This window comes from Plectropomus leopardus, chromosome 3, assembly GCF_026936395.1.
Source record: "Plectropomus leopardus strain MGB_pleo_1.0 chromosome 3, ASM2693639v1, whole genome shotgun sequence".
Classification (NCBI taxonomy): domain Eukaryota; kingdom Metazoa; phylum Chordata; class Actinopteri; order Perciformes; family Serranidae; genus Plectropomus; species Plectropomus leopardus.
In genome coordinates this window covers 39876404-39902500 of record NC_142178.1, presented here as the reverse complement: position 1 = coordinate 39902500, position 26097 = coordinate 39876404, and the positions used below count along the sequence as shown (strand labels likewise).

Below are 26097 nucleotides of genomic sequence, written 5' to 3'. Positions count from 1 at the left end.
ACTGACAGCACAGCTCCTCCTTTAGGGACGAAGGAGCTGAACAGAGCCAGCAGGTCTCTCGCTTTCATCCGGTCCCAGTCCATGTTACAGACGGCCAGTCGGGCAGAAACCTGACACACAGACCAGCAGAGGACACGGTTACAGGCGAAGTCTGCCAGCAATGCTAATGCTAATGCTAATACTAAAGCTAATGCTAAAGCTACTACTGATACTAAAACCAATACCAATACTAATACTAAAAGTTAATACTAATACTAAAAGTTAATACTAATACTAAAGCTAATATTAATATTAAAACCAATACCAAAAACTAATACTAAAGCGAATTCTAATACTAAAACTAAAACTTATAACACTAATTATAAGTGAAAAAGTTTCGATTTTTGGTGACATATTTAACCATAACCAGAGTAATACTTTCACCTCGTAAAACTGTAACCCAACGTCAACAGTTTCATGGAAGAATTAACCCTTTAAAATGAGGATCGACTTCACGTTTTCTGCATTCAGACGTCTGTCAGTGTTTAAACCTTCGATCTGTGAGAAAATCTGTTTGACTTCTTTCAAAAACAGGAAAAACGGCGGTTAGCAACTCGCGGTCTCCCGAACCGGACGCCACCTCACCTCGTCGCTTCGTGGAGCGTCTTTGGCCAGCTCCCCCCAGTCGTGCTCGATCTCCTCTTCCTCCTTCCTCAGGATGGCGTCCACATCGTCGTCATCGTCGTCTTCGTCCGAGCTGGTCTCGATGTTTCCCTTCCCTCTGGCCAGATCTGGACCGCTGTCGCTGTCCTCCTCCGAGTCCAGACCAGACTCCTCCTCGTCTGATCCGCTCACATCGCTCTCCTCCTCTGCATCATCATCATCATCATCATCATCATCATCCTCCTCCTCCTCCTCGCTGCCGTCTGTGACGTCGTCTCCGAGGTCGACATCCTCCTCCTCTAAAGTTTGCTGCTCATCTTCATCGTCTGAGGAAAATAAGAGAAAGCTGCGGTGACAAAATCTGAAGTCGTGAGATTTTTGATCCGAGCAGAGAGCAGAAAAAAAATAAAATAAAATAAAAAAACTTTGCAGCTGCAGACGCTGACGCGTAAATTACCGTAAAACCTCAAATAAACGGCCAGCCCGTTTTCCTCGCCCTGCATAAATATATAATTAAAACTGTTTTTACAGAATTGTGTTCATTTATAAACTTTTTTCCAGGTCATTTCTTGCTTTGTTTTATTTGTATTTTTTATTTCCTTCTTTTTCTTATTTTTGTTGTTGTTTTTTATTTTATAGTTTTTGGTAAATTTTCAGATCATTTTTGGATTTCTTGCTAACTTCAGGATCATCAAGGACGCAAAAAAAGCGGCGAGTCGGTGTAGAAGACTGTTTTATGGCGTGATGAAGTCCTGACTCACAGACGCCTCACAGTTTGTGGGAAACAATCTTTCGGATTATAATCTGTGAAACATCAGATTTAACCCTTTGAAACCCGGAGCGACATCACTTTTCCAGTGCTGCTTCAGATGCCTTTCACGGGTTTTTAACCCTTTAAAAATTGAGCAAATTGGCGTTATTTCTTTTCAAAAACACGGAAAAAAAGGCAACCAGCCACTTTGTGTTCCACACACAGTGAGACACTGGCAGATTTTTCAGATTATTTTTAAGAAGCTCGGGCGAAATATCTGCCAAAAAAAGAAATAAAGGAAAAATGATAATTACATATTTAATCTTGATGCAAAAGCATCGTTTTAAGCACTTTTCCAGGACATTTCCCTGTTTTTTTCTCTTGTTCTGGTTTTTTTCTCCTTCTCGCCATGTTTATTGAAAAAGACATCAAGCCATTTCGCTCGGGTTTCAAAGGGTTAACTGATGAGTGTTAAATCTGAGCTCGTTTCTTCGGCCTGAAAACGAGAATCTGAAACATTTTCTCACCTTCTTCGAAGACTCTGACGCCTCGTTCAGGCGGCTCTCCTTTCCCGCCTTTTCCTCTCTTCACCTCTCCGTCGCTCTTCTTCTCGTTTTTCTTCTTCTTGCCCTCTGCCGCCTTCTTGCCCCTCACGTCCTCCTCACCTTCGTCTTCGTCGTCCTCGGAGTCGGAGACGTTGTAGAAGCGCTTCAGGTCCTCGGTGGAGGTCTGGTTGACGGGGCGTCCGCGTTTGTCCACCGTGTACTTCACCTTGAAACGCTTGTCGTGGAACATGGACTGGAAACGCTTGTCGATCTTGATCTTGCGCTCTTTTTCGGGCATTTCCCAGAATCTGGGGTCCTTCTGCACCCGCAGAAAGCGCTCATCGTTGATCTGCTTCTTTTTGGACGACATGGTGGCGGACTCAACGTGTCCCCTGACAAACGAAAACACAGCGTGTGCTGAGTAACACGGACAAAAAAGGAGCTTTTTAAAAATCTTTTAATCTTCTCTAATACGTGTACGCGTGTCGTTATTCCAGTGAGTTATGTGGATTCAGAATAAAAAAATAAAATAAATCAAAACGATTTACTATCTAGTAAAACACACTAAAATGTAAATAAATAGTTAATAAATAATTAGATGAAGTTCAATTAAAAGCCAAACTAATAAGGTAGGTTTTGAGTTTCAGCCCATTTCGCCGAGCCCTGCTCCATGCCCCCCCTCCCCGTTTATGCAGCAGCCCCCATAAATAACCAACAGTCCCTGAGTTACTCTCTGATTTCAGAGCTTTAAATCACCACAAAGTAACATTTAATAACTCCAAAAAAGCAGTTTTTCGTTAAATTAACAACCATTTCACAGTTACAGTTAAACTCAATGAAAGCAGAAAATCACATTAATGTATAATATTTTTATAGCTATTTTTAAAAAGCACATTTAATGTGCAGAGCAGTACGACTGTGAGGATCTGACGCTGCACAAAAAATAATAATGTACGAAAATATTTTTTGCTGCTAATTACTGACATATACCAAGATGTGATCATTTCTAAAAAACCAACTACTTTGCATGTAGTATTTTTAAAAATAGTTAGAAAGTAGTTTGTCTTTTTTTTATAAACATAGTGGCATCATTACAAATGTTAAAAACATTTTTTTTTTATTATAAATTAACGAATATTTGCTATTTATGATTAGGATTTATGTTGGTTAAAACATCAACACAATGAAAGCATTTTTTTTTTTAATTTGATGTTGAAAAGCTTATTCTGTGCGCAGAGCGATACCAGTGTGTGTGATAGTAAAGCGGGTCCTAAAGGGTTAATACCATATCACTTGCAGGTTTTGGGGCTTTGAAAGTAAATATAAAATGTGGTCATGTAAAGACTTATGTCGCCCTTAAGCCTTAATAAAATACACAGCTCCCTCCCATAATGTTTAAGCAGCAGCCGTTCCCCTCGTAAATAACGAACAGTCCCTTACTTTCACTTCACACTGTTAGCGCAGATCTCTCTGCTTCCAGACCTTTAAATCACCACAGTCACGTTTATTAACCGTCAAAGAGCAGATGTTCACTAAATTAACCACCGTTGTGAGTTTTAAACGCTGTCAAACGTTTGCGTTAAAATGCTAAACATGTAAACAAAACGTCCGAACCGCCAAAACCGAGACAAACGGCGGGAAACAGCGACGGCGGGAAACAGCGCACACAACCGCGGACACAAACACACGTTAAAATGCATCAGAAACGACTTTAAAACGACGTAAAACATAAAAATATGATCTTTAAAGTGTCGATACCTCTGCTAGCTGCTGCACGTGTTTTCCCGGCATGCAACGCTTCCGTGACCTTTCTGCTCCCACCCATTTTTTGGTACGGCAAGCGAGGAGGGACAAACAAAGCGAAACGCGCACCGACAATACACAACATTTAAGAAAATTTTTCTGCCCGATATATATATATATATATATATAAAAACTACACAGAAACATAATTTCACATTAACAGACGTTTTGTAGACGCATTTAAAAACCTTACATCTAAATATTGTTGAGCATTTTAAAATGTTTAGTAAAAATATTAACAAATGTTGTTTTTTTTTCATTTTACTACCGTTATTACATTTCTTTACTATCTACAATTAAACAGGGTAAATTAATTACAGTGTTTTTTTATATATATATAATTTTAGTGAGATTTTTATTGATTTGTTTTTATAAACTGGTCATTATAAATGTTTGAAAGATGTGTTTCTGCACTCTTGAAAAACTTACAGTATGGTTGGCCTATCAAACTATTCTATATAGTCTAGACAATATAATAATAATAATAATAATAATAATAATAATAATAATAATAATAATAATTAATAAATAAATAAAATAATAATAATTACAAATAATAATAAAAGTCTAATAAATTATACTTTTGTCGCATAGTACTGGTTTTATAAATTGTCATATCAAGTAACTTTGTAATAATAGTTTTTGTTTCTAACTCCTAACTTATTTTGTTATTAAATTATTTATAGATTCTTCTATAATTTTTCTGACATTTCATAGAATAAACAATATATATCACAATTGGAGAAATAATAATTATATTGCTAAATATGAAATCTTTCAGTTGTTGCAGCCCTTCTTTTATTATTCCATATCAAGTGACAGAAGAAGCATTATTATTATTATTATTATTATTATTATTATTATTATTATTATTATTATTATTATACCTGTTACTGTTGTTGTCGTGCCTCCGGACTCTGATCCAGTTCCAGTGTTTCCAGTGAGCCCAGCAGGATCCAGTTCCACGTCTTCGCTCCTCCTGTCCTCTGAGGACACTGTGGAGGACGGAAGTTGTTCATGTTGCAGTATTAAATAAAGTTGTGGTGATCAGAGTGTCCCTCGGCAGCACCATGAGCGGCGGGGTCTGTCACAGAGTCCTGCGGGCGGCCGGCTGCTGTCCCGCGGCCTCCTCGGGCTGCTGGAGCCGGATCTCGTCCTCCGGCCGCAGAGTCCCGGCCAGGTTCCGGTCTGAGCCCCGCAGAGGGCTGTCGGTGTCCGGCAGAGGCTCCATGAACGTCTTCAACCGGGACATGAAGAAGCAGCAGAAGAACTGGGCTGCGTCTCTGCAGGACGGACACCAGTACGACTACCTGCGGGACGAGGTACCGACCTGATACACACCTGTTAGAAAACTGTCAAGTACTGCGCTTCAATACACACGAGGTACTTGTACTTCACGTGAGTCCAGGGGCGGCCCTAGGATTTGAGGACATGGGGGTTTTACCCGGAGCACTGCAGGGGGTCCAAGAGGACCAACCTGGGGGACTAATACGCTTTCTTAAAGCACTCTAGCACCGTTTACTACGGTGGCCCTGAGGGTCAAAACAAACAAAACAAAAACATTTATGAAAACTGAGCGATGTTTCATAAACATGACATCAATTCACAAAACGTTAAAATATTTCACAAAACATGAAAACATTTCACAAAACGCAAAAACATTTCACAAAACACAAAAACATTTCACAAATAACAATTGTGTTTTATGAAATGTTGTTTTGTTATTTGTTTTAATGTTTTGTGAAATGTTTTTTTTTACCCGCAGGGTCGCTGGTCAATAACATTTTTTTTTTCCTAATTATGAGTTTTGATGTTTTTTCCTAATTATGAGTTTTGATGTTTTTTCCTAATTATGAGTTTTGATGTTTTTTCTTAATTATGAGTTTTGATGTTTTTTCTTAATTATGAGTTTTGATGTTAGCATCAGTAGCCGAGTTTTTAGTAAAACGTATTAAATAAAAACAAAACACTTTATAGCTGCTGTTATTAAAAATGAATGAAACAGTGTGAAAAACTGTTAAATGTGGTTAAACGAAGTTAAACGTCGGCGTTTGTCGTGTTGAATCGCAGGTCGGCAGTCGGGTGGCTGATCGGGTTTATGACATCGCCCGGTGAGTTTTTAACGACACAGCTGTTTTTGTTTTTTCTTACTGAACACAGATTTCTCACAGAGGGAGCTTTTCTCGCCTCTCTAACGCTGTGTCCTCCTGTCCTCCTGTCCTCCTGTCCTCATGTCCTCCTCCTGTCCTCATGTCCTCCTCCTGTCCTGCTGTCCTCCTGTCCTCCTGTCCTCCTCCTGTCCTCCTGCTGTCCTCTCAGGACGTTTCCTCTGGCTCTGGACATCGGCGGGGGAAAAAGTCACATCGCAGAGCATTTAAGCAAAGTACAGCCTGAACACGTTTATTCTTTCTCTGTTCTTCAGATAAATCTCATTAACGTTAAATCGTTAAATTTCACTGAATTACGTTTAGTCTGATCGGATTTATCGTTTGTTGTTTTCGGTGTTTCAGGACGTCGTGGAGCGTTTGTTCCTGACCGACATCTCAGACAAAACTCTGGTGAGCGTCCAAACAAATCATGAAACGCTGATATTGTTTTTTCAGGGCCGATACCAAAACTGATTATTAGCACCGATAACCGATATTTAAACCGATATGCATTTACCAAAAAAAAAGAAATATTTCTGTCAAAATTTAGAATTTGGATTAAAACAAACTCCAACACAAAACTTTATTTAAATGCCTTTAACAAATGTTTAATCCAAACTTTCAACACCAAATACAGCAAGTTAACATTAACATTATTATTATTATAAACATGTAAAAGACTTTCCTTAAAGGTTAAAGTGCTACAAGTTACAAAGTAGATTTATTTGTATTTTATTATATATATTTAGATATTTGTATAAATTATGTAAATATATATTATTTATATATAAATCATGTATTATAATTGTTGATTATATTTATTAGTCATAAAGCCCCTTTGTGTTAAACCGTCAAAACATCCTGATCTGTCTGCTGCTTTAGTTTTTGTTAAAGGATTACTCGATCACAGTAAATATTCACAGATTTACTCGCTGGTGTGAATGAATTTCTCGTCTCTGATCTGCAGAAACGGAGCAGACGGACGGAGATCCCGACTCAGCTCGTTCTCGCTGACGAGGAGTTTCTGCCGTTTCGGGAAAACACCTTCGACCTGGTGATGAGCAGCCTGAGGTGATGACAGGTTTTTGTCACGCGCTTTATAAAATTACTGTATGAAACAAACACACTTTCTCACATTTTTGCTCGTATGTTTGTTTTGTTCGTGCCCATCGATTAGCGGGATTCAGCGACGTTTTCTTATTTTTGATTTTCTGAGGTCAGAGAACATTTTTCTGTGTTTCAGAGGGCACGAACTGATGTTCAACACGAAGAAAAATACGTTTTACATTTAAAAAACATTTTAAAGTGCATGAATATTATTTAATCAAATTTAGACGAGGTTTTAAAGTTATTATAATGATTTGATTATTATGTATCAGGGCTAAAGGGACACTACTGTCCTCCGTCTGTTGATCACAGTTACTGTAATTTCAGTTACTTCTGTTGACCAGAGCTGAATGTAACTAAGTACATTTACTCAGGTACTGTACTTAACTACAGATCTGAGGATACTTTTACAGTAGTTGAGTTTTTTAATCTCATCCCACTTTCCACTTCTACTCCACTACACTATATATACATATATACATATATATATATATATATATATATATATACACACACACACACATATATGGAATATAGATAATAGTACAAAAAATAAATGAACCCATAAATAAATAAAACTAATAAATATAAGATGTATTTTTACAATCACAGTGGTTTATTTCAGCGATTTCAGTATTATTTATTTATTACTATATTTAGTTTGTTATTTTTTTAAATAAATAATTTATATTTTAGTTTTTTTAATTAAATAATTTATTTTTTAATTAGTTTTTTTAATTAAATGATTTATACTTAAGTTAGTTTTTTTTAAATTAAATAATTGCTGTTTTAGTTTTCATTTATTTTATTAATTTATTTTAGATTAATCGTTAATGAGATCGATAACAGACATTTGGAACTGATATGCATTTACAATACACATGGAAATCTTTCTGTTATTTAGAATATAACAAACTCCAACACAAAACTTTGTTTAAATGCTTTTAGCAAATTTGTAATCACAGCTGAAACTTTTAACATCATTTAAAGCAAGTTCACTGCAACTTTTTTTGTAAAGTTCAGTAAAAATTTAAATAAATTTTTTTTTTAAATCATTATTATTATTATTATTATTATTATTATTATTATTATTATAATAAGTTAAGTGAAAAAATGAATAAAAAATGAAGAGGTTTTACAAAGTAAAAGTTCCTCCCCTTTTATCGGCGATCATTAAAATAAAACAGATAATCGACAAAATGCCAAATATTGACCCCAATAATCGACCCCGAACTCTTCCGCTCAGATTTTACGTGTCTGCTCGTCTTCTGTGTTAAATCCGATTTTGGTTTCTCGTCCTCAGTCTGCACTGGATCAACGACCTGCCCGGAGCGCTCAGACAGGTGAGAACACCTGGATGATTTTAAATGCACCGCCGGAGGTGTTCGTGTTTAACGTCAGCTGTGAAATGATGCTTTGACCGAACTCACCTCCGCGGTTTTCGGTGCCCCCCCTCCTCAGATCCAGCGGGTGCTGAAGCCGGACGGGGTCTTCATCGGGGCCATGGTGGGCGGGGAGACGCTGTACGAGCTGCGCTGCTCGCTGCAGCTCGCCGAGACGGAGAGGGAGGGAGGCTTCTCCCCCCACGTGTCCCCCTACACCGCCGTCACCGACCTGGGAAACCTGCTGGGCCAGGCCGGCTTCAACATGCTCACCGTGGTGAGACACAAACGTCCCGTCAGTCCCCGGAGATCCTCCTGCCGGATTATGATTTCAAAATAAAGAAAGACAGAGAGACACGTTCATGAAGGAGCGAAATCCAAACAGGAAAGAAAAGAAATGATAAAAACAGTGCAAAATTAAATGTTGTATAAAATAACACTAAATGAATTTAGTGCAGAAGTGAAGCTGATTTTTAACCTGAATTACAGACAAAAAGGAGATTTATTCTATGAAATAAATATGATGAAGAGATTAAAACAAAGTTGTTGGCAAAGGAAATGTATTAATATAATAATAAATGTAATTTTTCAGTTTTATCTTTAAAGCCCGATATCACAGCTGACACCATCTCTCTGACCTTTGACCCTCACAGCAGAGAAGAAAAAAATAATTTTTAAAAAAGATTTAAAAAAAAAAAAAAAAGTAATTATTAAAACATCAGTTATCAGAAAAATATTATTAAAAAACAAGAAACATTACTGATTAAAAATCGACACATTTAAAGAAACATGACGGGAAAAAAAGTAATTACTTTAAAAAGAAATTAAGAAATGGTAATTATTTTAAAATGGTAATTTTTAAAGGTTTTTGATGCCAAATAATTAAGAGATAATAACCAGTGATAAAAAAAATGCTACATAATTCAAAATCAACACATTTCAAGAATGATGGGAGGAAATGTAATCATTAGAAAATAAATATGTTAATTATTTTATTTTAAAAATGTAATTATTTAAACATTTTTCATGCAAAATAATAATAACAAACAGAGAAAATAGTTGTTTTTTTTAAAAGCAGAAAAAAGCTAAATAACTTACCCTAACTAACCCTAACAAAAAATTAAAAATGGTAAATATTTTTTAAAGGTAATTATTTAATCATTTTATGCTAAATAATTGAGACAGAAAATATAAACATAAAACGAAAAGCTAAATTAGAAAAATGTGACACAATTAATTAAAAATCAACACATTTCAACAACGAAATTAAAGTGAATCAAAACCCTCGATATTAGAGAACAGGAATTGATGATAAATAAATTTTTATGTTCAGTCTAATGAAATAAAATTCGTCTGTTTTAGGACATCGACGACGTTCAGGTTCATTATCCGGGAATCATGGAGGTGATGAACGACCTTCAAGGTAAAAACTGAGCTTCTTCATTTAATTTATCTGCAGAGTTTTCATCCTGCAGGATATTAATGTGATTCACTTCACTTCACTTCACTTCGGTTATTTCTGATTCAGTTTAGCTCCATGTCAGTTTTTGGGGTTTTTTTTTACATTGTTTGTCTTGTCTTTTATAGTTTGTGTTGCTGGATTTTTTTTGGACCAAATTTAAATGTATTCAATTAAAATCAGCCAGAAATAAACATCTCATTCATCACAGAATATTTTTTTCTACATTGTTGTATAACTACAATAATTTATTTCTAAATAAAAAAAAATCTAAATAATTACTCAAGTATCAGTAAATAAATGTGTGAATAAATAAATGTAGAATAAATATGAAAATAAAAGTAGAATTAAATAAATGAAACTTGCTAACAAAATAAGAGAGAAATAAAAATTTATTATATGTATCGCTACATGTTTGTAAATTTCCAATTGTTTATTTTTGTGTTATTTATTTATTTTTTTTATGGATTTTTAAATTTTATTATTATTATTTTTTTTGTGTTGTGCAGGGATGGGGGAGAGTAACTGCGCCTGGAACCGGAGGTCGCTGCTGCACAGAGACGTCATCTTGGCGGCAGCAGCGATTTATAAAGGTCAGTGCGGAAAAAAACGAACGTCCCGTTAAATGATGAAAACACAGAAACCAAAAAAGGATCTGTGGCTACAAATATTTATAGAAATAAAAGCGTTCTTGTTTTAGCATCAGCACATTTTAGATTCTTGTCGTGGACTTAAAGGGTAAGTTTGGTATTTTTCTACCTGGACTCTATTTTCACACGTTTTCGTGTCTAATGAGAACATTTCTGAACATCTGAGAGGCTCGGCGTTTTCTTCTAAACGTCTGATCACGACCGAGAAAAGGCTTTTTTAGAGAGTAAAGTCATTTTGTTTTACCACAAACAGCCGAAATCTCCGTCACCAAAACCCCACAGGACTCTACTGAAAAATAAAAACAACAATTAAACATCTGAAAATGTATCACAGAATAAAAAATATTCCACATATTATTAGTAAAATACCCTACAAGTAAGATATCTAAAATTATTAATACAATATTCAAGAAAAGTCAGAAAATAATGAAAAATAATACTGGAAATTAACTTAAATATCCTTTTTTAACAGAAACACCAAACCCACCAGACTAAAAAAGTATTTGCAAAAAAAAATCGAACATCTGAAAATATAAAAAAATAAAATCCACCAAAAATCAGTTAAATATCCACAAATTATTAGTAAAATACTCCAAAAGTTAAATATATGAAATTATTAGTAAAAAAAGAAAAGATAAGTAACAAGCAGATATTTCTGACACTTCTGTTTTTTGGCCGTTTGCTTTGTTTCCGTCCTTAAACCTGATCTGCCGTCTTCGGTCCGTCTCTGTCCTCACTGAGACATCAGCCTGAGACACTCCGTCACTGTTTGGACTCTTTGACTTCCTGTTTCCTAAAAACGCTGCAGCTCTCAAACAAACCGCGTTTCTGTCTTTGCAGCGTCCGTCATAAGTACTCACATCTTTTATTCAAGTACAAGTAGTAATACCACAGAGTAGAAATACTCTGTTAAAAGTTAAAAACCTGCATTCACAACTTTACTGAGTAAACGTGCAAAAGTATTAACAATAAAATATCGAGGATTTTAGGACATTTCTCGGATTTTTTGATGTTTTCGGTATTTTTGGACGTTTTCAGGATTTTAGGATACTTCTGGGATTCAGTACATCTCAAGGATTTTAGGACGTTTTCAGTATTTTTGGACGCTTTCAGGAATCATAGTTGCAAAATGTTTCACAGCAGCAAAATAAATCGAGAAAACAAAACGTCGGTAAGATAAAAGTATTTTAAAATCAACAGTTTGAATAGTCTAAAGTAAAATAGATGTAAAAATCTGAATCTAAAAGACTGAGACATTTATTAGTTAATTATACTTTGAATTTTTAATCTGAACCTGTAAAGTAAAACTGTCAGAGTACTGCAGTAAAAAGTACAATATCCCCCTCTGAGATTGAGTCTAGAAGAAGTATACAGTAGTACAAGTACCTCAGATTTGTACTTAAGTTCATTACTTCAGTAAATGTACTTAGTTACATTGAGCCTCTGTCAGTTTAATCATCAGGTTCATATTTTTACTTCGACTTTATCGAAAGTTAAACCTGATGTTTTACTTCCTGTTTGTGTGAAACGTCTCAGAGATGTACGGGAACGAGGACGGCTCCGTCCCCGCCACCTTCGAGATCCTCTACATGATCGGCTGGAAGCCTCACGAGTCCCAGGTACTTTTACTTCATTTACTCACTCTGAATACTCTGAACACTCTGAGTACTCTGAATACTCTGAACACGGAGTACTCTGAATACTCTGATTATCTGAATACTCTGAGTACTCTGAATACTCTGAACACTCTGAATACTCTGAGTACTCTGAATACTCGAAATACTCTGAACACTGAATACTCTGAATACTCTGAATACTCAGATTATCTGAGTACTCTGAATACTCTGAATACTATGAATATTCTCAGTACTCTGATTATCTGTATACTCAGAATACTCTGATTATCTGAATACTCTGAGTACTCTGAATACTATGAGTATTCTGAACACTCCGAATATTCTGAGAACTCTGAATACTTGAGTACTCTGAATACTCTGAACACTAAACACTCTGAATATTCAGAATACTCTGAATACTCTGAGTACTCGAAATACTCTGAACACTGAATACTCTGAATACTCAGAATACTCTGATTATCTGAGTACTCTGAATACTCTGAATACTATGAATATTCTCAGTACTCTGATTATCTGTATACTCAGAATACTCTGATTATCTGAATACTCTGAGTACTCTGAATACTATGAGTATTCTGAACACTCCGAATATTCTGAGAACTCTGAATACTTGAGTACTCTGAATACTCTGAACACTAAACACTCTGAATATTCAGAATACTCTGAATACTCTGAGTACTCTGAATACTCCCAAATTTCAAGAAATGAATAGACTTTGATCATTTTTTTAATGTTTAGAGAAAAAGAAAAGAGTTAAGGAAAAACTGTATTTCTAATTATCATAATTACATATTTCTAATTATTTTTACAGAATTATTACAGTTTTTAAACACTTTTTCCAGGCCATTTACTTTAGTTTTACTTTTTTGTTTTGTTTTGGGTTTTATTTTATTTATTTTTCAAAATAATTTGAAGGTAATTTTCTTGTACTTTTACTAATTTCTTGCTCATTTTTGGGTCATTTTTTCTTTTGTTGCTCATTTCCTTTTTCTCATGTTTTTGACAGAAATCAAGCCAAATTGCTCAGGTTTCAAAGGGTTAAACAGACACCATCGCTGCTGTGTTAAAGCGTCATATTCACATTAAATAAAATGTTGTAATTGATGAAATGTGTCTCTGTCTTTGTCAGGCCAAACCAGCGAAGCGAGGCTCGGCCACGGCGTCGTTTGGGGATCTGTCAAAGATCAGCCGGCCGACCGACACGAACGAGGCGTAGACGCGTCAGCTGACGCGCTGAGGATTGTAAATAATCTATGTTATGTAACAGCTGTGTTAAAAGAAGCCGTATGTGGATATTGTTGTCCAGAATAAAGTTGAGCGATGAAAACGGCGTTGTGAGAACGTCCTGTTTCCTCTCCCAGGAAATTAATTTTTAGAAACTCACAGCTAAAGAGATGACCACTTATGAGTAAGCGATGAGTCATTCGCCCAAACGGCAGATTAAACTCGAGTCTGGAGGATCGAACTCAAAAACAAACTCAGCTGAGGACCGTTATTTTTGGATAAATGTGTCTCTGAAGTCAGAAATGACCTAAAACTGTCATTTTACAGCTGCAAAACACCAACACTCAGTCAGGAGAGATGTAACTAAGTACTTTTACTCCACTACTGTACTCGAGTTCACATCACAGGTATTTGAACTTGAGTATTTAATTTTCTACTACTTTGTACTTCGCTGCGTCTCAGAGTTAAATCCTGTGCTTTTTACTGCACGTTTGTACTTCACGTTTCTTGTGCTGCGTTCAGAAGCTTTTCAGTATTTATTTTAACTGTTGGGCCAGTTTTTCAAAAACAGGCCAGCTGCAGCGAGAAACGTCCCGAGACAACATTTACCTTCTGAAACGATATTAATACTTCACATCATAATAATCTATTCTACTCTGAACACTCTGAGTACTCTGAATACTCTGAGTACTCTGAATACTCTGAACACTCTGAATACCTTGATTATCTGAATACTCAGAATACTCTGAGTACTCTGAATACTCTGAGTACTCTGAATACTCTGAATACTCTGATTATCTGAACATGCTGAGTACTCTGAATACTCTGATTATCTGATTACTCTGATGACAAATACTCTGAACAGTCTGAATACTCTGATTATCTGAACATGCTGAGTACTCTGAATACTCTGAGTACTCTGAACACTCTGAATACCTTGATTATCTGAATACTCAGAATACTCTGAGTACTCTGAATACTCTGAGTACTCTGAATACTCTGAGTACTCTGAACACTCTGAGTACTCTGAACACTCTGAATACTCTGATTATCTGAATACTCTGAACACTGAGTACTCTGAACACTGTGAACACTCTGAGTACTCTGAACACTCTGAGTACTCTGAACACTCTGAGTACTCTGAACACTGTGAGTACTCTGAACACTGAGTACTCTGAACACTGAGTACTCTGAACACTCTGAGTACTCTGAACACTCTGAGTACTCTGAGTACTCTGAACACTCTGAGTACTCTGAATACTCTGAACACTGTGAACACTCTGAGTACTCTGAGTACTCTGAGTACTCTGAACTCTCTCGGACCGGTCTTCGTATTTTCTAATCATATGTTTCTGTTTTGGAGATGAAATATAATTAACATTTGGCCAAAGTCTCGCTGCCCTGCTGATCTCCAGGCCACAGTTAGAGAGACGTCAATAACACACGTTTTATTTCCATCCTCATCAGTCATAACTTCCTCTTTAATAAAAAGAGGATTATTTCAGTCGTATGTGACACGGTGCAGTTCACACTCTGCAGAGATGTGGCTTTATCTGCATTTCCTCCTCGCTGGATGCTTCTGTCGCAGCGCTTCTGGTGAGAAAATCGAATTTGTTTTATTAACATTACATTAACGGGTCCATTCAGATGCGCTGTTCTTAATAACACAGTAAATATGACTGCAATTGAGGTTATTATACTACTGAAGAGACGGGTGAAATTTATAATGATGATCATTTTTCTGCATTGTTTTTGCGGGAAAAGTCAGACAAAGAAAATGTTATGAGAATGAAAAAAAAACTTAAATTTCAATAGATACAGTAGATACATGCATAAATAAATACTAATAAAAGAAAATGAAAAAAAAGTAATTCCTACATAAATACGGAAATAAGTAAGTGAATGCATAACTAAATGCAGGAATAAATAAATAATGCAGAAATTAAAATAATGTGGAATGTAGAAATAAATATGAGATATTTGATTATTCTTGCATTTATTTATTTGTTTCTATATTTAATTAATTTATACATTTATATATATGTATATATATAATGTTTTTTTCTCTTTATTCATACTTTTTTTATTTCCGTTATTCTTGTATTGTATTTTCACATTTATTCACTGATACTTGAGTAACTTATTATTTTTTAATTTTTAGTTTTTTTAGTTTTTAGTTTTTAGTTTTTAGTTTTTAGTTTTTAGTTGGTTAGCTGGTTGCTTGGTTGGTTAGCTGGTTGATTGGTTGCTTGCTTGGTTAGTTAGTTGGTTGGGTGGTTGCTTGGTTGGGTAGTTGGTTAGTTGGTTGGTTGGTCAGTTAGTTGGTTGGGTGATTGGTTGGCTGGGTGGTTGATTGTTGGTTGGGTGGTCGGTTGCTTGGTTGGTTGTGTGGGTGGGTGGTTGGTTGGTTGGTTAGTTGGCTGATTGGTTGGTTGGTTGGTTGGTTGGTTGGTCAGTTAGTTGGTTTGGAGGTTGGTTAGCTGGTTGGTGCTTGCTTGGTTGTTTGGGTGGTTGATTGTTGGTTGGTTAGGTGGTTGGTTGGTTTGTTAGTTGCTTGCTTGTTTGGTTGGTTGCTTGGTCTGTTGGGTGGATGGTTTGTTAGTTGGTTGGTTGGTCAGTTAGTTGGGTGAGTGGTTGGTTGGTCAGTTAGTTGGTTGGGTGGTTGGTTAGCTGGTTGGTTGCTTGCTTGGTTGTTTGGTTGGTTAGCTGGTTGGTTGCTTGCTTGGTTGTTTGGTTGATTGATTGGTTGGGTGGTTGGTTAGCTGGTTGCTTGCTTGTTTGTTTGGGTGGATGATTGTTGGTTGGTTGATTGATTGGTTGGTTAGTTAGTTGGTTGGGTAGTTGGTTAGCTGGTTGGTTGCTTGTTTGGTTGTTTGGGTGGTTGGTTGTTGGTTGGTTGGTTGGTTGGTTGGTTGGTTGGTTGGTTGGTTGGTTAGTTGCTTGCTTGCTTGGTTCATAGTTTGTTGGCTTCTGATTTAAACCAACATACTTTGCTGAAATGTCAGTTCAGCAGAAACATGAGTCATTACTTCCTCTGTACTTTCAGGCGTGCTGACGGTCTCGGCTCTGCAGGGCTCGGTGGCCACTCTGCTCTGCCCTCATGTGACGGGAGACGTCACCTGGAGCCGCCACACACTCAGTGGTGAACTGACTCTTGTCGCGATTAAAAATGGTGCCATGACAACAACGGACGAACGCTTCACCTCAACGTCAGAGAGTTCTTTGGTAATAAAAAATGTCACATTGTCTGATACTACGATGTATCTGTGCAACGGAAAAGGAGTTTATCTCAACGTGACCACAGATCCCCACAGCGCTGGAAACGTTCCAGTCACACGGAGAAACCACGGACAGGGTTCTGATCAGAAGGTAATCGCTGCAGACGAAGGGAGCCGGCGACCCTCTGATGTTTGGAAAGTTCTCGTAGGAGTGGTCGTGGGAGCCGCATTGGTGCTGTTTGTGATCGTCGTGCTGAGACTCTGCTCCAAAAACACCACGCAGAAAAACGACAACGCGAGCAAATCTGAAGTGATTTATGAGGAGATCGAACCTCAACAGGAGCCGCCGGACAGGGAGTCTTATTTTGAAAGTCCATACTACTGGGCAAGCATCAGTGAAACACCAAACACCTCCACGCCATCCAATAATAGTCTGTACAGCTCTGTCAACAAGCTGAGGGCTAAAGGATGCAGCGGTGAGGAGTGTGTTTACTCGCTCACCCAAAATCCTCTACAGACAGGAAGTGCTGGACAATAATCAGCTGTTAAAACGCATTTTAACACACTTTTCCTCCTGCCTGTTGTGATAACTGTGTGTGTTGATGCATGTGTCCTAAATGTAGTCCAGATTGTGTATTTGAGTGTAATCAGTGAATTTGCAGCTCAGCTCCTACAATAAGTCTAAAATACACTGTGGAAACTAAATAGTTACATTCAGACTGTTCAGGTCCAAAAATGCTCCATTGAAACCCATTCAAACTGACATTTTTGATCCCACAGCCATCAGAGCAGAAAAACAGGACTTGTATTATTTCTGGGTGTCATTCTGGGCTTTTGACTCTGAATTTGTCATTTTGACTATTTTCCACCTGATGAGGTCATTTTGACCATATTTGGCATATGGAGGAAATACATGCTATTTCCACTAGGTGACCTGTCACAGTCAATGTAGCTGCTGATCACTGACATATCCCAGACTGTCAGCAGCTACACTCACACACTGACATATCCCAGACTGTCAGCAGCTACACTCACACACTGACATATCCCAGACTGTCAGCAGCTACACTCACACACTGACATATCCCAGACTGTCAGCAGCTACACTCACACACTGACATATCCCAGACTGTCAGCAGCTACACTCACACACTGACATATCCCAGACTGTGATAAAAAAAATAATAATTATAATTCTGCTTTGCATGTAGTATATTGAAATTAAAAAAATCATCTACAAACACAGCGACATCATGACAAAAACCTGACATTTAAAGGGTTAAAAGTCTGAAAATTAATGAATATTTGATATTTGTGATTAGGACTGATGTTGGTTAAAAAAATGAATGAAAGTAGAAAAATCATTTTAATGTAAAATATTTTTTAACCTGATTTTGAACATTTTAGTAAAAAATAATCATCTATAAATACTAACACACACTGACAGCATTAAAATTTTCCTGCATCACTATTATGCAAACAATGTCCTTTATTTCTTTAGACCTGAGTGTGTGTTGACCTGTGTGTGTGTGTGTGAATGTGTGTGTGTGTGTGTGTGTGTGTGTGTGTGTGTGTGTGTGTGTGTGTGTGTGTGTGTGTGTGTGTGTGTGTGTGTGTGTGTGTGTGTGTGTGTGTGTGTGTGTGTGTGTGTGTGTGTGTGTGTGTGTGTGTGTGTGTGTGTGTGTGTTGACCTGTGTGTGTGTGCGTGTGTGTGCGTGTGTGTGTGAATGTCTTGTCTTTGGTTTTGCTTTTTTAAAATTCATTTACACGACTACATCTCACGTTATTATTTACAGCTATAAGTAATAAATTACTAAACAACACAAAGAATTAAGTGAGACTTAATTATTTACAGAGTTGTTGGTATTCTCTTACAGGAGCTACAATTTACACAAATAGTTCACATTTTTAGTAAAAAACAAAAAAATCACTAAAAACATAAACCAGATAACAGATTTGCCAATAATAATAATTCACACTAAATAAAATAAATCTTCGTGTAGGTGAGTTTAGAAAAGCAATAAATCAAAACGAGGTCATTGAAATCATGTCATGTTCAATAATATGATGAATATTATTTTTATGTAATGTCAGATTTTAGCAGTGTAGTACTGTTACCAAATTTTGTAAAATATAAACAACTTTTTATGTTCTCCCATTCATCAAAGGTTTTTTTAAAATTTTATTTAAAACTTTTTAGCCTGATTAATTCTTATTATTATAATTATAATAATAATAATAATTATTATTATTATCATCACCACTGTGTCTGCAGTCTTTCTTCAGTGTTTCACTTTCTGCTCCCTTTAGGATTGTAAATTGTGTTAAATTACTTTCAATAAAGAATCGTTTGAAGGGAAAATGATCACGTGACTCCGTTGCCATGGCAGCGCCTCGTGTTTACCTTTAGCCGCAGCCTGAATCTGCTGCTAAGCTAACTGACCGCTAACCGACCAAACAGCCGCTTCACCGCGTGTTTTTTGTTTTTACCGACATCGGGCAGCCCGCGCGCTCTCTCGGGATGGTGAGTTAACTCTTGATTTACCGCGGTGACGTTGTTAGCATGCGTTAGCTTAGCGTCAGAGTTCCGGGCTTCGTGTGGAGGCTAACGGCTAAGCTAGCTCAGCTAACCGGTCGCGGTTTAAAAAGATGAAGTTAAATGTTAAATGTCGTTTTTTCTCTTCAGCCGCCAAAGACTAAAGGTAAAAAGGGCGCGAAGGGGAAGTCCTCCGCCGTGGTGGACGGTCTGTCCACGGAGGAGATGTCCAAAGATCAGGTCAGAGCTGCCGGCCGAAGCTAACAATGCTAACTAGCTTTAGCTTCAAACTGTAACTAAGTACATTTACTCAAGTACTGTACACAAGTATGACTTTAAAGAACTTTGCTTGAGTATTTTCTTTTTATACCACTTTATACTTTAGTACTTTATACTTTTTAATTCACTACATTCATATGACAGCTTTGGATATTTCACAAATTAAGATTTTTACATAAAAATATAAGATTGGTTTGTAAAATATGTTTTATTATTAAATAAATTACCCAAATAGTTTATACAAGTACATCTGCAATGGATAGTTGATTAATGGATCTGTAAATTCACAGAGAATTAAGTGCCAGCTGTTTTATTAATGTTTAAGTCTTTCTATTGATTTTTTTTTAATAATTATGAGATTTGGGTGTTTTTTGGTTTTTTTTACCTATTTTTTTTAAATAACTTGTGGTTTTGTTTCTTCCTCTTTTTAAAAGAAATAATTTAAAGTTTTTTTCTTCTTCCTATTTTGGGTGTGCATGTGTGTGGGTTTTTAAAAAAATCTGCACCGGGTATTTTTAATACTTTTAGGATATTTTTGTGGTTATTCTTACTTTTACGTAAGTACCATTTTCAAAGCAGTACTTTAACCCGTAACAGAGTATTTTCACAGGATGGTATTAATACTTTCACTTAGGTGAAGGATCCAATTGCTTTCTTTTTTTAATTTAACCATTTTAAATATTATATGTTTTTTTCCTCTCTTCTTCCTTTTTTATATTTGGAGTTTTTCTTCTTCCTTTTGCATGAAACTGCTTTTTCAGTCTTGTTGTGCGTGCTAAATGTTTATTTTAAATTTTAAATGAGATGTAGAGTAAAGTAACTGTGATAAAATATGATTATTTCACTTCAGATTTTGTTTTTCCTGACAGAAGTATTTGTTCCACATTATGTGCTCGAGGATCGTGCAAAACTCTAAAAAAAAAAACAAAGATCATTTTATGGATTTTTGTGATGAATGTGAGCCACCTTTCAGCTGGAGGAGCACATCGTCCGCCTCCGCGAGGAGCTGGACCGGGAGCGCGAGGAGAGGAGCTACTTCCAGCTGGAGCGGGACAAGATCCAGGCCTTCTGGGAAAACTGCAAGAGGACCGTGGAGGAGACGAAGGCCCGGATCCGGAACAGACACCGGGAGCGGGAGGAGGCGGAGGAGCGCCACCGGGTGGAGATCACTGTGAGCTGCACACAGACACCGAATATTTTTATACAGACAAGATTAACCAGAAAAACATTTAAGGATTTTAAAAATCCTTAAAAAATGAAACACAGAAATAAATGGATTTACTTTGTCAGTGCTGTGCAGCCTGATATCTCCACACCATAATCTCTTTAAACCCGCAGAGCCAACATCTGCTGTTATATGCGTCAACTCTGCTTACTTTTAACATCAGAAATATTTCTTTTAACGGTTTTTCACATTTCTGAGACATTGTCCTCACAGGATTTGGACGTTAAATCAAAGGCAGTGTGGAGTTTAATGCAGCAGTTCCCAACAGCTTTAAAAAAGAAATCATATTTTTATCTTTTCATAGTGATTTTTGTGTGTGTGAACCAGGGACACATTCAGCTGGCTTTGCTTCGGGGCCACTAATGCACAATGACAGGAGGCCAGGGGCCCGTCACAGCAGCCGCACACGTTTCTGAGATTTTAGCACAAATACTTGATTTTAGGACATTTTGCAGATTTAAGGATTTTTCTCAGACTTGAGGATGTTTCCAGCAATCTGGGACATCTTTAGGATTTCAGGACATTTCAAGGATTTTGGTGCATTTCTGTGATTTTAGGACATCAGCGTCTCAGCTGTGTCCTCTGTCGGGGGTGTGGGGGATCCTCCTCTGGCTCTATTTTGATCAACAAGCTCTATTTTGATGCTGTTTTATGTCTCTGACACCTTATGGAGACTAAAAGGACAAAAACTGTTCACAGAGTCCATCACTTTATTTTCATTGTGAATTATAAAATGTTGGGGGGCCTCCAGGGGCCCGATCAGGGTCCAGATTTGGCCCTCGGGCCGTTAGTTGAGTATCACTGGTGTCAAAGATCTGATCTGATCACCATCAGTACAGAGTAAACTGAGTATTCTGAACAACATCGAGTCTTTTCACACTAAATCTCGTTTGATCGCTGCTTTAATTAAAATCTCGTCACTTCGCGTGATTCTGACGCCGTCCAGGAGTACAAGCAGAAAATGAGGCACGTCCTGTTTGAACACGACAACACCGCCTTCGAGCAGAAGATGGACGGCCTCGCGTCGACCTCGCTGATCCAGAACCAGCACGCTCAGGCAGAGCTCGGGCTGCGGAGGGACGCGCGCGGCCTGCAGGCCAACTTCCGAGACAAGAAGCTCGAAAACGAAAACCTCATCAAGGAGCTCAACCTGGTGAGTCCGACTCCATTTTTACGTCCGAATTTGTGTTTAACGTTGTGTTTTTTATCAGCCGCACGCAGACCTGCTGACGTTTGGTCCTCCACAGAAACACCAGGTGGAGCTGATCGAGCTGATAAACGACCACGACAGAAGAGTCAGAGGCGAGTCAGAAGAACCGGCTCACCTCTGAGCGAGCGAGTGTCCACAGCTGCTGTCATCAGCCGTCTGAAACATTTCCCATCTGCTGCTGTTTCCACAGAAATGGAGCTGAAATATCACAAACAAATGCAGTCGATGACTGAAGCGGCGAACAAAACGCTGGAGGTCGAGGTCAACGACTTCGACAACAGAGTGAAACGGCGCGCTGAGACTCTGACCGAGGAGCACCGCAAAGCTCTCCGAGGCGCTCAGGAGTATTTCTCCGGGATTAAAAGTAAAATGCTGGAGGATCAGAAGCTGCTCGAGGTGCGAGACAAAACTATAACAGCAATTACAATAATTATAATCATTATTATTATTAATAAAAGAATTATTATTATTTTTTATAAGAATAATATTTTTATTGGTATTATTATTTTATTTTTTAGAATTTATCTGATTTCTTACAATAAAAAATTAATGTATAAATGCAAATATTTAAATAATTTTCTCCACTTGGTTTACTTCAGCCGATCAGTTTTTTCTCCACCTTCAAGTAATCACAAATGTAGTTACCACGATATTGTTTTCATATCAGTCGATATCGATATATTTCACGATATACATCAAATCAGTGTTTCTGTCGAGCTTAAAGGTTCCTTTGACTCCTCAGTGAGATATGAAGATATCATCAGGTTCATTTAGGTTTAAATATTTATTTTCTGTCAGACATTGAACATGACAAATATACTGTAGAACAGCATCACCAGCTGGATATTACATCATATTTCAATCGAGGAAAAGTTATATCGCGATTTATATCGTTATCGTTTTATTGCGCAGCCCTACCCTCAACCTAAATAAAACTTTTCACAAATACGTAGTATTTTATTTGGGTCACAGATAAGTCTTCTAATATTGTGCCCCTCATGAAATCATTTGTTTTATCACATTTATCTGAGAATTTTTCAGATGAACTCGAAAACTAACGCAGATGAAAGACGTTTTTTGGTGCCACTTGGTTTTGTTGTTTGGCAGAGACAAGTCGCGGAGGCGTCGAAGGCGCACGCGCAGGTGCACAGAAAGCTTTCAGTAGCCGAGCAGGAGCACAAACGTCTGCGCGAGTCTCTGCAGGAGACCGAACAGAAGCTGCCCGAGCTGCAGCGGCAGCTGGAGGAGTACAACAGGGCCAAGGTGGAGGAGGCGGTGAGTGCAGAGCGTCACGACACACCGAACGTCTTCAAGAACAAATACAAACGTGTGACTGGAAAACCAGCTGATTTCAAAAAGTTTAAAACGCCGGAACAGACTGACAGATCTGACACGAGCTGGAAATATCGATACTTTTAAATGAAAAGCCGATTTTTTTAGTGTCATACTGTCACTATTTTAGTGTTTATACTTATTATTATTCCTGCTCTTCAGTTAAAGTGTAAAGCACTTTGAATTTCATTCACTTTCTTTAAAAATAACATTTGACGGGTTGATCAGTTTTACGTTAGTATTTCAGTACTGATGCGTAATTTTTGTCTAAAAAATGTTGGGGGTTTTTTTTCGTGTGGTCATTGAGAGTTAAACAACTTGTCTCTAACTCAGTTTTTGACGGATAATTTATTTAAAAAATGAAAAGTACCATAAAATCAGATTATTAAAAATTCACAAATGATGAGAAGTAAAAGTAAATTTACCTCCGAGCTGCTGATGATGTGTCTGACAGAGGAGTCGAGCTCGAGTGAAGGTGATTGAAAAGGAGACGAGAGACCTGATGATGGAGCACGAGATGCTGCTGCAGGCGTTTGAGAAGGTAAACCGCCACATCGTCATCAGTTTTACCTTCGTCCAGCCCGCGGGTGTTCATCTGCGTGTCTCGTCAGGTTCAGGAGGAGCGCGACGACCTGCTGAAGAAGCAAAGGGAGGCCGTCCTGGACGTGCAGCAGAAGAGCGACCTGACGGAGCTGCTGCTGGAGAGGAAGCTCGCCGTGCTGACGGACACGGTGGAGAAGAAAGAGGCTCAGCTCTGCAGCGCGCTCGCCGCCTCAAACATCGACCAAACTGCAGGCAGCAGCGCCGCAAACAAACTCGAGGTACGGTTTAATAACCACGTTTAATTTCCAACAAGTTTATCTTCGAGTTAAAACGAGCATTAGAAAATTTGTTCGGCTCAGAGCTCATTTCTCAGACCGAACACGGCCGATCTGTGCTGATGTCTTCCTTTTAGTTCGTGAGGGGTACCACAGGGTTCTGTGCTTGGTCCATTCCCAGTCTACAGCAGCGATGCTCAATTTATGGTCTGCAGGCCAAATCTGGCCCCAGATAGGCTCCTAGAAATTGCCTGTAATCCTAGGAATGTCCCAAAATCCTGGAAACATTGTAAAATCCTAAAACACGCTCAAATCCTAGAAATATCCTGAAATCCTTGAAACATGCTAAAATCATAGGAACATCCTGAAATCCTATAAATGTCCTTAAAATTCTAGAAATGTCCTAAAATCCTAGATATGTTCTAAAATCATAGAAATATCCAAAAATTATAGAAACGTCCAAAATCCTAGAAACATCTTAAAATTCTCAAAACATGCTAAAATTCTGGAAACATCCTAAAATTTGACAAATGTCCTAAAATCCTAGAAACCTGCTAAAATCAAAGAAACTTCTTCGAATCCTGGAAACATCCTGAAATCCTTGAAATGTTCTAAAATCCTGCAAATATTCTAAAATCCTAGAAACATCAAAATTATAGAAACTCCCTAAAATCCGAGAAACATATGTGTCCTCGTGTCATTCGTGAGCGAACGGTTGTGTTCAGCTAATCTTTCCGTCGCCTCTTTGTGTCGTCGAATCGTAACGAGTGTTTTTCCTGCTCGTAGGAAATACTGGAGTCCAAACAGGCCGCCATCGACGCCTTTAGACGTGAACTGGCTCGAGACTGTGAGGTGGGTGACTTAAAATGGTTAACACACGTTTATTTCACATTTGTGAGAGAGATCCCTGCAGCAGGGTTCGGTCTCAGTCTCGTAACGGTGAAATAATCGTGTGGCCTGCAGGAGTACGACGACCTGCTGCAGACCTGCCGGCAGAGGCTGAAGGATTTGGGGGTCCCCCTTTACAGCTTCTCCTTCAGGCCCTCACAGCAGATCCTGGGACTCTGAACTGGTCCTCAGGTGTCAGGTGAACTCTCTCCTGCTCTACCTGGACGCTGACCCACACAAACCGCTACGCCCCTGTGCCGCTCTGACCGCACTGTTTCCTGAAAAACAAGTCACACGACATCATGAACGTGCAGTTTATTTGGTTTAGCTGATTTCTCAGTGTTTTGAAATAAATATAATTTATATTAAATTTAAAAAATCGTTTGGTTATTAACTCTTTGAAATCTGAGAAAATTTGCTTGATTTGTTTCAAAAACATAGAGGGAAAGCAATAAGCAATGAAAGCAGAAATGACCCCAAAAAATTGTCGGAAATTAGTAAAGAGTACAAGAAAATTAACTGAAAATGTGTACAAGTAAAAATAAATAATTAAAAAATAAAATAGTTTTTTAAAAAAAATAAAGAAAAACACCTGGAAAAAAAGTTCTTTTTTTTCGTTTTTTTCCCATAGACATTTTTCTTGAGCTTTTTAAAAGTAATCTAAAAATCTAATAATTTCATGCAATTTGTGGGGCTTTTCTTAAAAATCAAAATTATCTAAAAATGAGTAAAAAGAGTAATAATAAAAAGAAAACCTAAAAAAAAAGGAAAAAACAGTTTTTCCTCAATTTAGTTTATTTTTTTACCACCCCTGACTTTTTTCTTACCTCTTTAAAAAACTGTTTTCTAAATCTACTTATTTCTTGCAGTTCATGGGAACATTTTTGACGAAGTTGCTCGTTGCCTTTTTTCCTCGTGTTTCTGAAAGAGGTTTGCTCGTTAATAGGATTTATATATCAGCAGAAATGAAATATGTCATCTAATCAGTGTTTTTTCTTCAGTTTATAATCAGCTGAAGATGAGAAAGGTTGTGTTTTCGTTCCCGTAGAATCAGACGTTTTTATCTACACAGGGAGCAGGTTCTCGTCTATGGAGGTCGCCATGTTGCACCGCCATGTTTCGACGGTAGCCCAGAGCGGACAAACCAAACTCTGCTGACAGACAGAGACATTCACAATTTTCTCGAAGCTGAGCATCATCGTTAGCAGCCCCTCTGTAAGGATCAACATCGGAAAAATGCAGAT

The 26097-nt window shown here is 37.6% G+C and overlaps 4 protein-coding genes across 7 annotated transcripts in view; 3 read left to right on the top strand and 1 right to left on the bottom strand.

Moving 5' to 3' along the window:
* The window catches only part of esf1 (ESF1 nucleolar pre-rRNA processing protein), a 12530-nt gene extending 7769 nt beyond the window's left edge, over positions 1-4761 (bottom strand). For 2 of the 4 annotated variants that reach the window (XM_088075170.1, XM_088075173.1), the window contains exons 1-4: positions 3697-3798; positions 1921-2330; positions 625-968; positions 1-110 (exon numbers count right to left, since the gene is read on the bottom strand). The exon at positions 1-110 is cut by the window's left edge and continues 4 nt beyond it. In XM_088075170.1, coding sequence (XP_087931296.1) covers positions 1-110; positions 625-968; positions 1921-2308 — 842 coding nt within the window. In that variant the 5' untranslated portion in view covers positions 2309-2330; positions 3697-3798. Of the gene's footprint in view, positions 111-624; positions 969-1920; positions 2331-3378; positions 3633-3696; positions 3799-4628 lie in introns of those variants that run through there. The other 2 variants (XM_088075172.1, XM_088075171.1) reach the window with 2 other exon arrangements.
* Positions 4762-4811: 50 nt separating this feature from the next.
* ndufaf5 (NADH:ubiquinone oxidoreductase complex assembly factor 5) lies at positions 4812-13453 on the top strand. The gene is made up of 11 exons (XM_088075231.1): positions 4812-5063; positions 5812-5852; positions 6061-6124; positions 6252-6299; positions 6856-6959; positions 8299-8338; positions 8457-8654; positions 9740-9800; positions 10346-10429; positions 12023-12105; positions 13253-13453. The coding sequence occupies exons 1-11, from the start codon at positions 4812-4814 to the stop codon at positions 13337-13339; spliced, it is 1062 nt and encodes a 353-aa protein (XP_087931357.1). The 3' UTR covers positions 13340-13453.
* A 1165-nt stretch (positions 13454-14618) lies between these two features.
* LOC148190082 (uncharacterized) lies at positions 14619-18036 on the top strand. The gene is made up of 2 exons (XM_088075233.1): positions 14619-14943; positions 16394-18036. Exons 1-2 carry the CDS (start codon positions 14889-14891, stop codon positions 17101-17103), a joined length of 765 nt encoding a protein of 254 aa, XP_087931359.1. The 5' UTR covers positions 14619-14888; the 3' UTR covers positions 17104-18036.
* Positions 18037-18927: 891 nt separating this feature from the next.
* Positions 18928-25232, top strand: LOC121963338 (dynein regulatory complex subunit 4-like). Its single transcript, XM_088075198.1, has 9 exons — positions 18928-19089; positions 19252-19341; positions 20354-20551; positions 21552-22211; positions 22923-23090; positions 23602-23688; positions 23759-23968; positions 24752-24817; positions 24929-25232. The coding sequence occupies exons 1-9, from the start codon at positions 19087-19089 to the stop codon at positions 25031-25033; spliced, it is 1587 nt and encodes a 528-aa protein (XP_087931324.1). The 5' UTR covers positions 18928-19086; the 3' UTR covers positions 25034-25232.
* Positions 25233-26097: the final 865 nt, after the last annotated feature.

Bases quoted from the DNA above. Each gene is read 5' to 3' on its own strand.
- ndufaf5 (XM_088075231.1), top strand. From the start codon at position 4,812: ATGAGCGGCGGGGTCTGTCACAGAGTCCTGCGGGCGGCCGGCTGCTGT. The intron at 5,064-5,811 runs GTACCGACCTGA...GTTGAATCGCAG, and splicing joins ACGACTACCTGCGGGACGAG to GTCGGCAGTCGGGTGGCTGA. The intron at 6,960-8,298 runs GTGATGACAGGT...TCTCGTCCTCAG, and splicing joins CTGGTGATGAGCAGCCTGAG to TCTGCACTGGATCAACGACC.
- LOC121963338 (XM_088075198.1), top strand. The intron at 19,342-20,353 runs GTCAGAGCTGCC...GCCACCTTTCAG, and splicing joins AGGAGATGTCCAAAGATCAG to CTGGAGGAGCACATCGTCCG. The intron at 23,969-24,751 runs GTACGGTTTAAT...TCCTGCTCGTAG, and splicing joins GCGCCGCAAACAAACTCGAG to GAAATACTGGAGTCCAAACA.
- LOC148190082 (XM_088075233.1), top strand. From the start codon at position 14,889: ATGTGGCTTTATCTGCATTTCCTCCTCGCTGGATGCTTCTGTCGCAGC. The intron at 14,944-16,393 runs GTGAGAAAATCG...CTGTACTTTCAG, and splicing joins CTTCTGTCGCAGCGCTTCTG to GCGTGCTGACGGTCTCGGCT.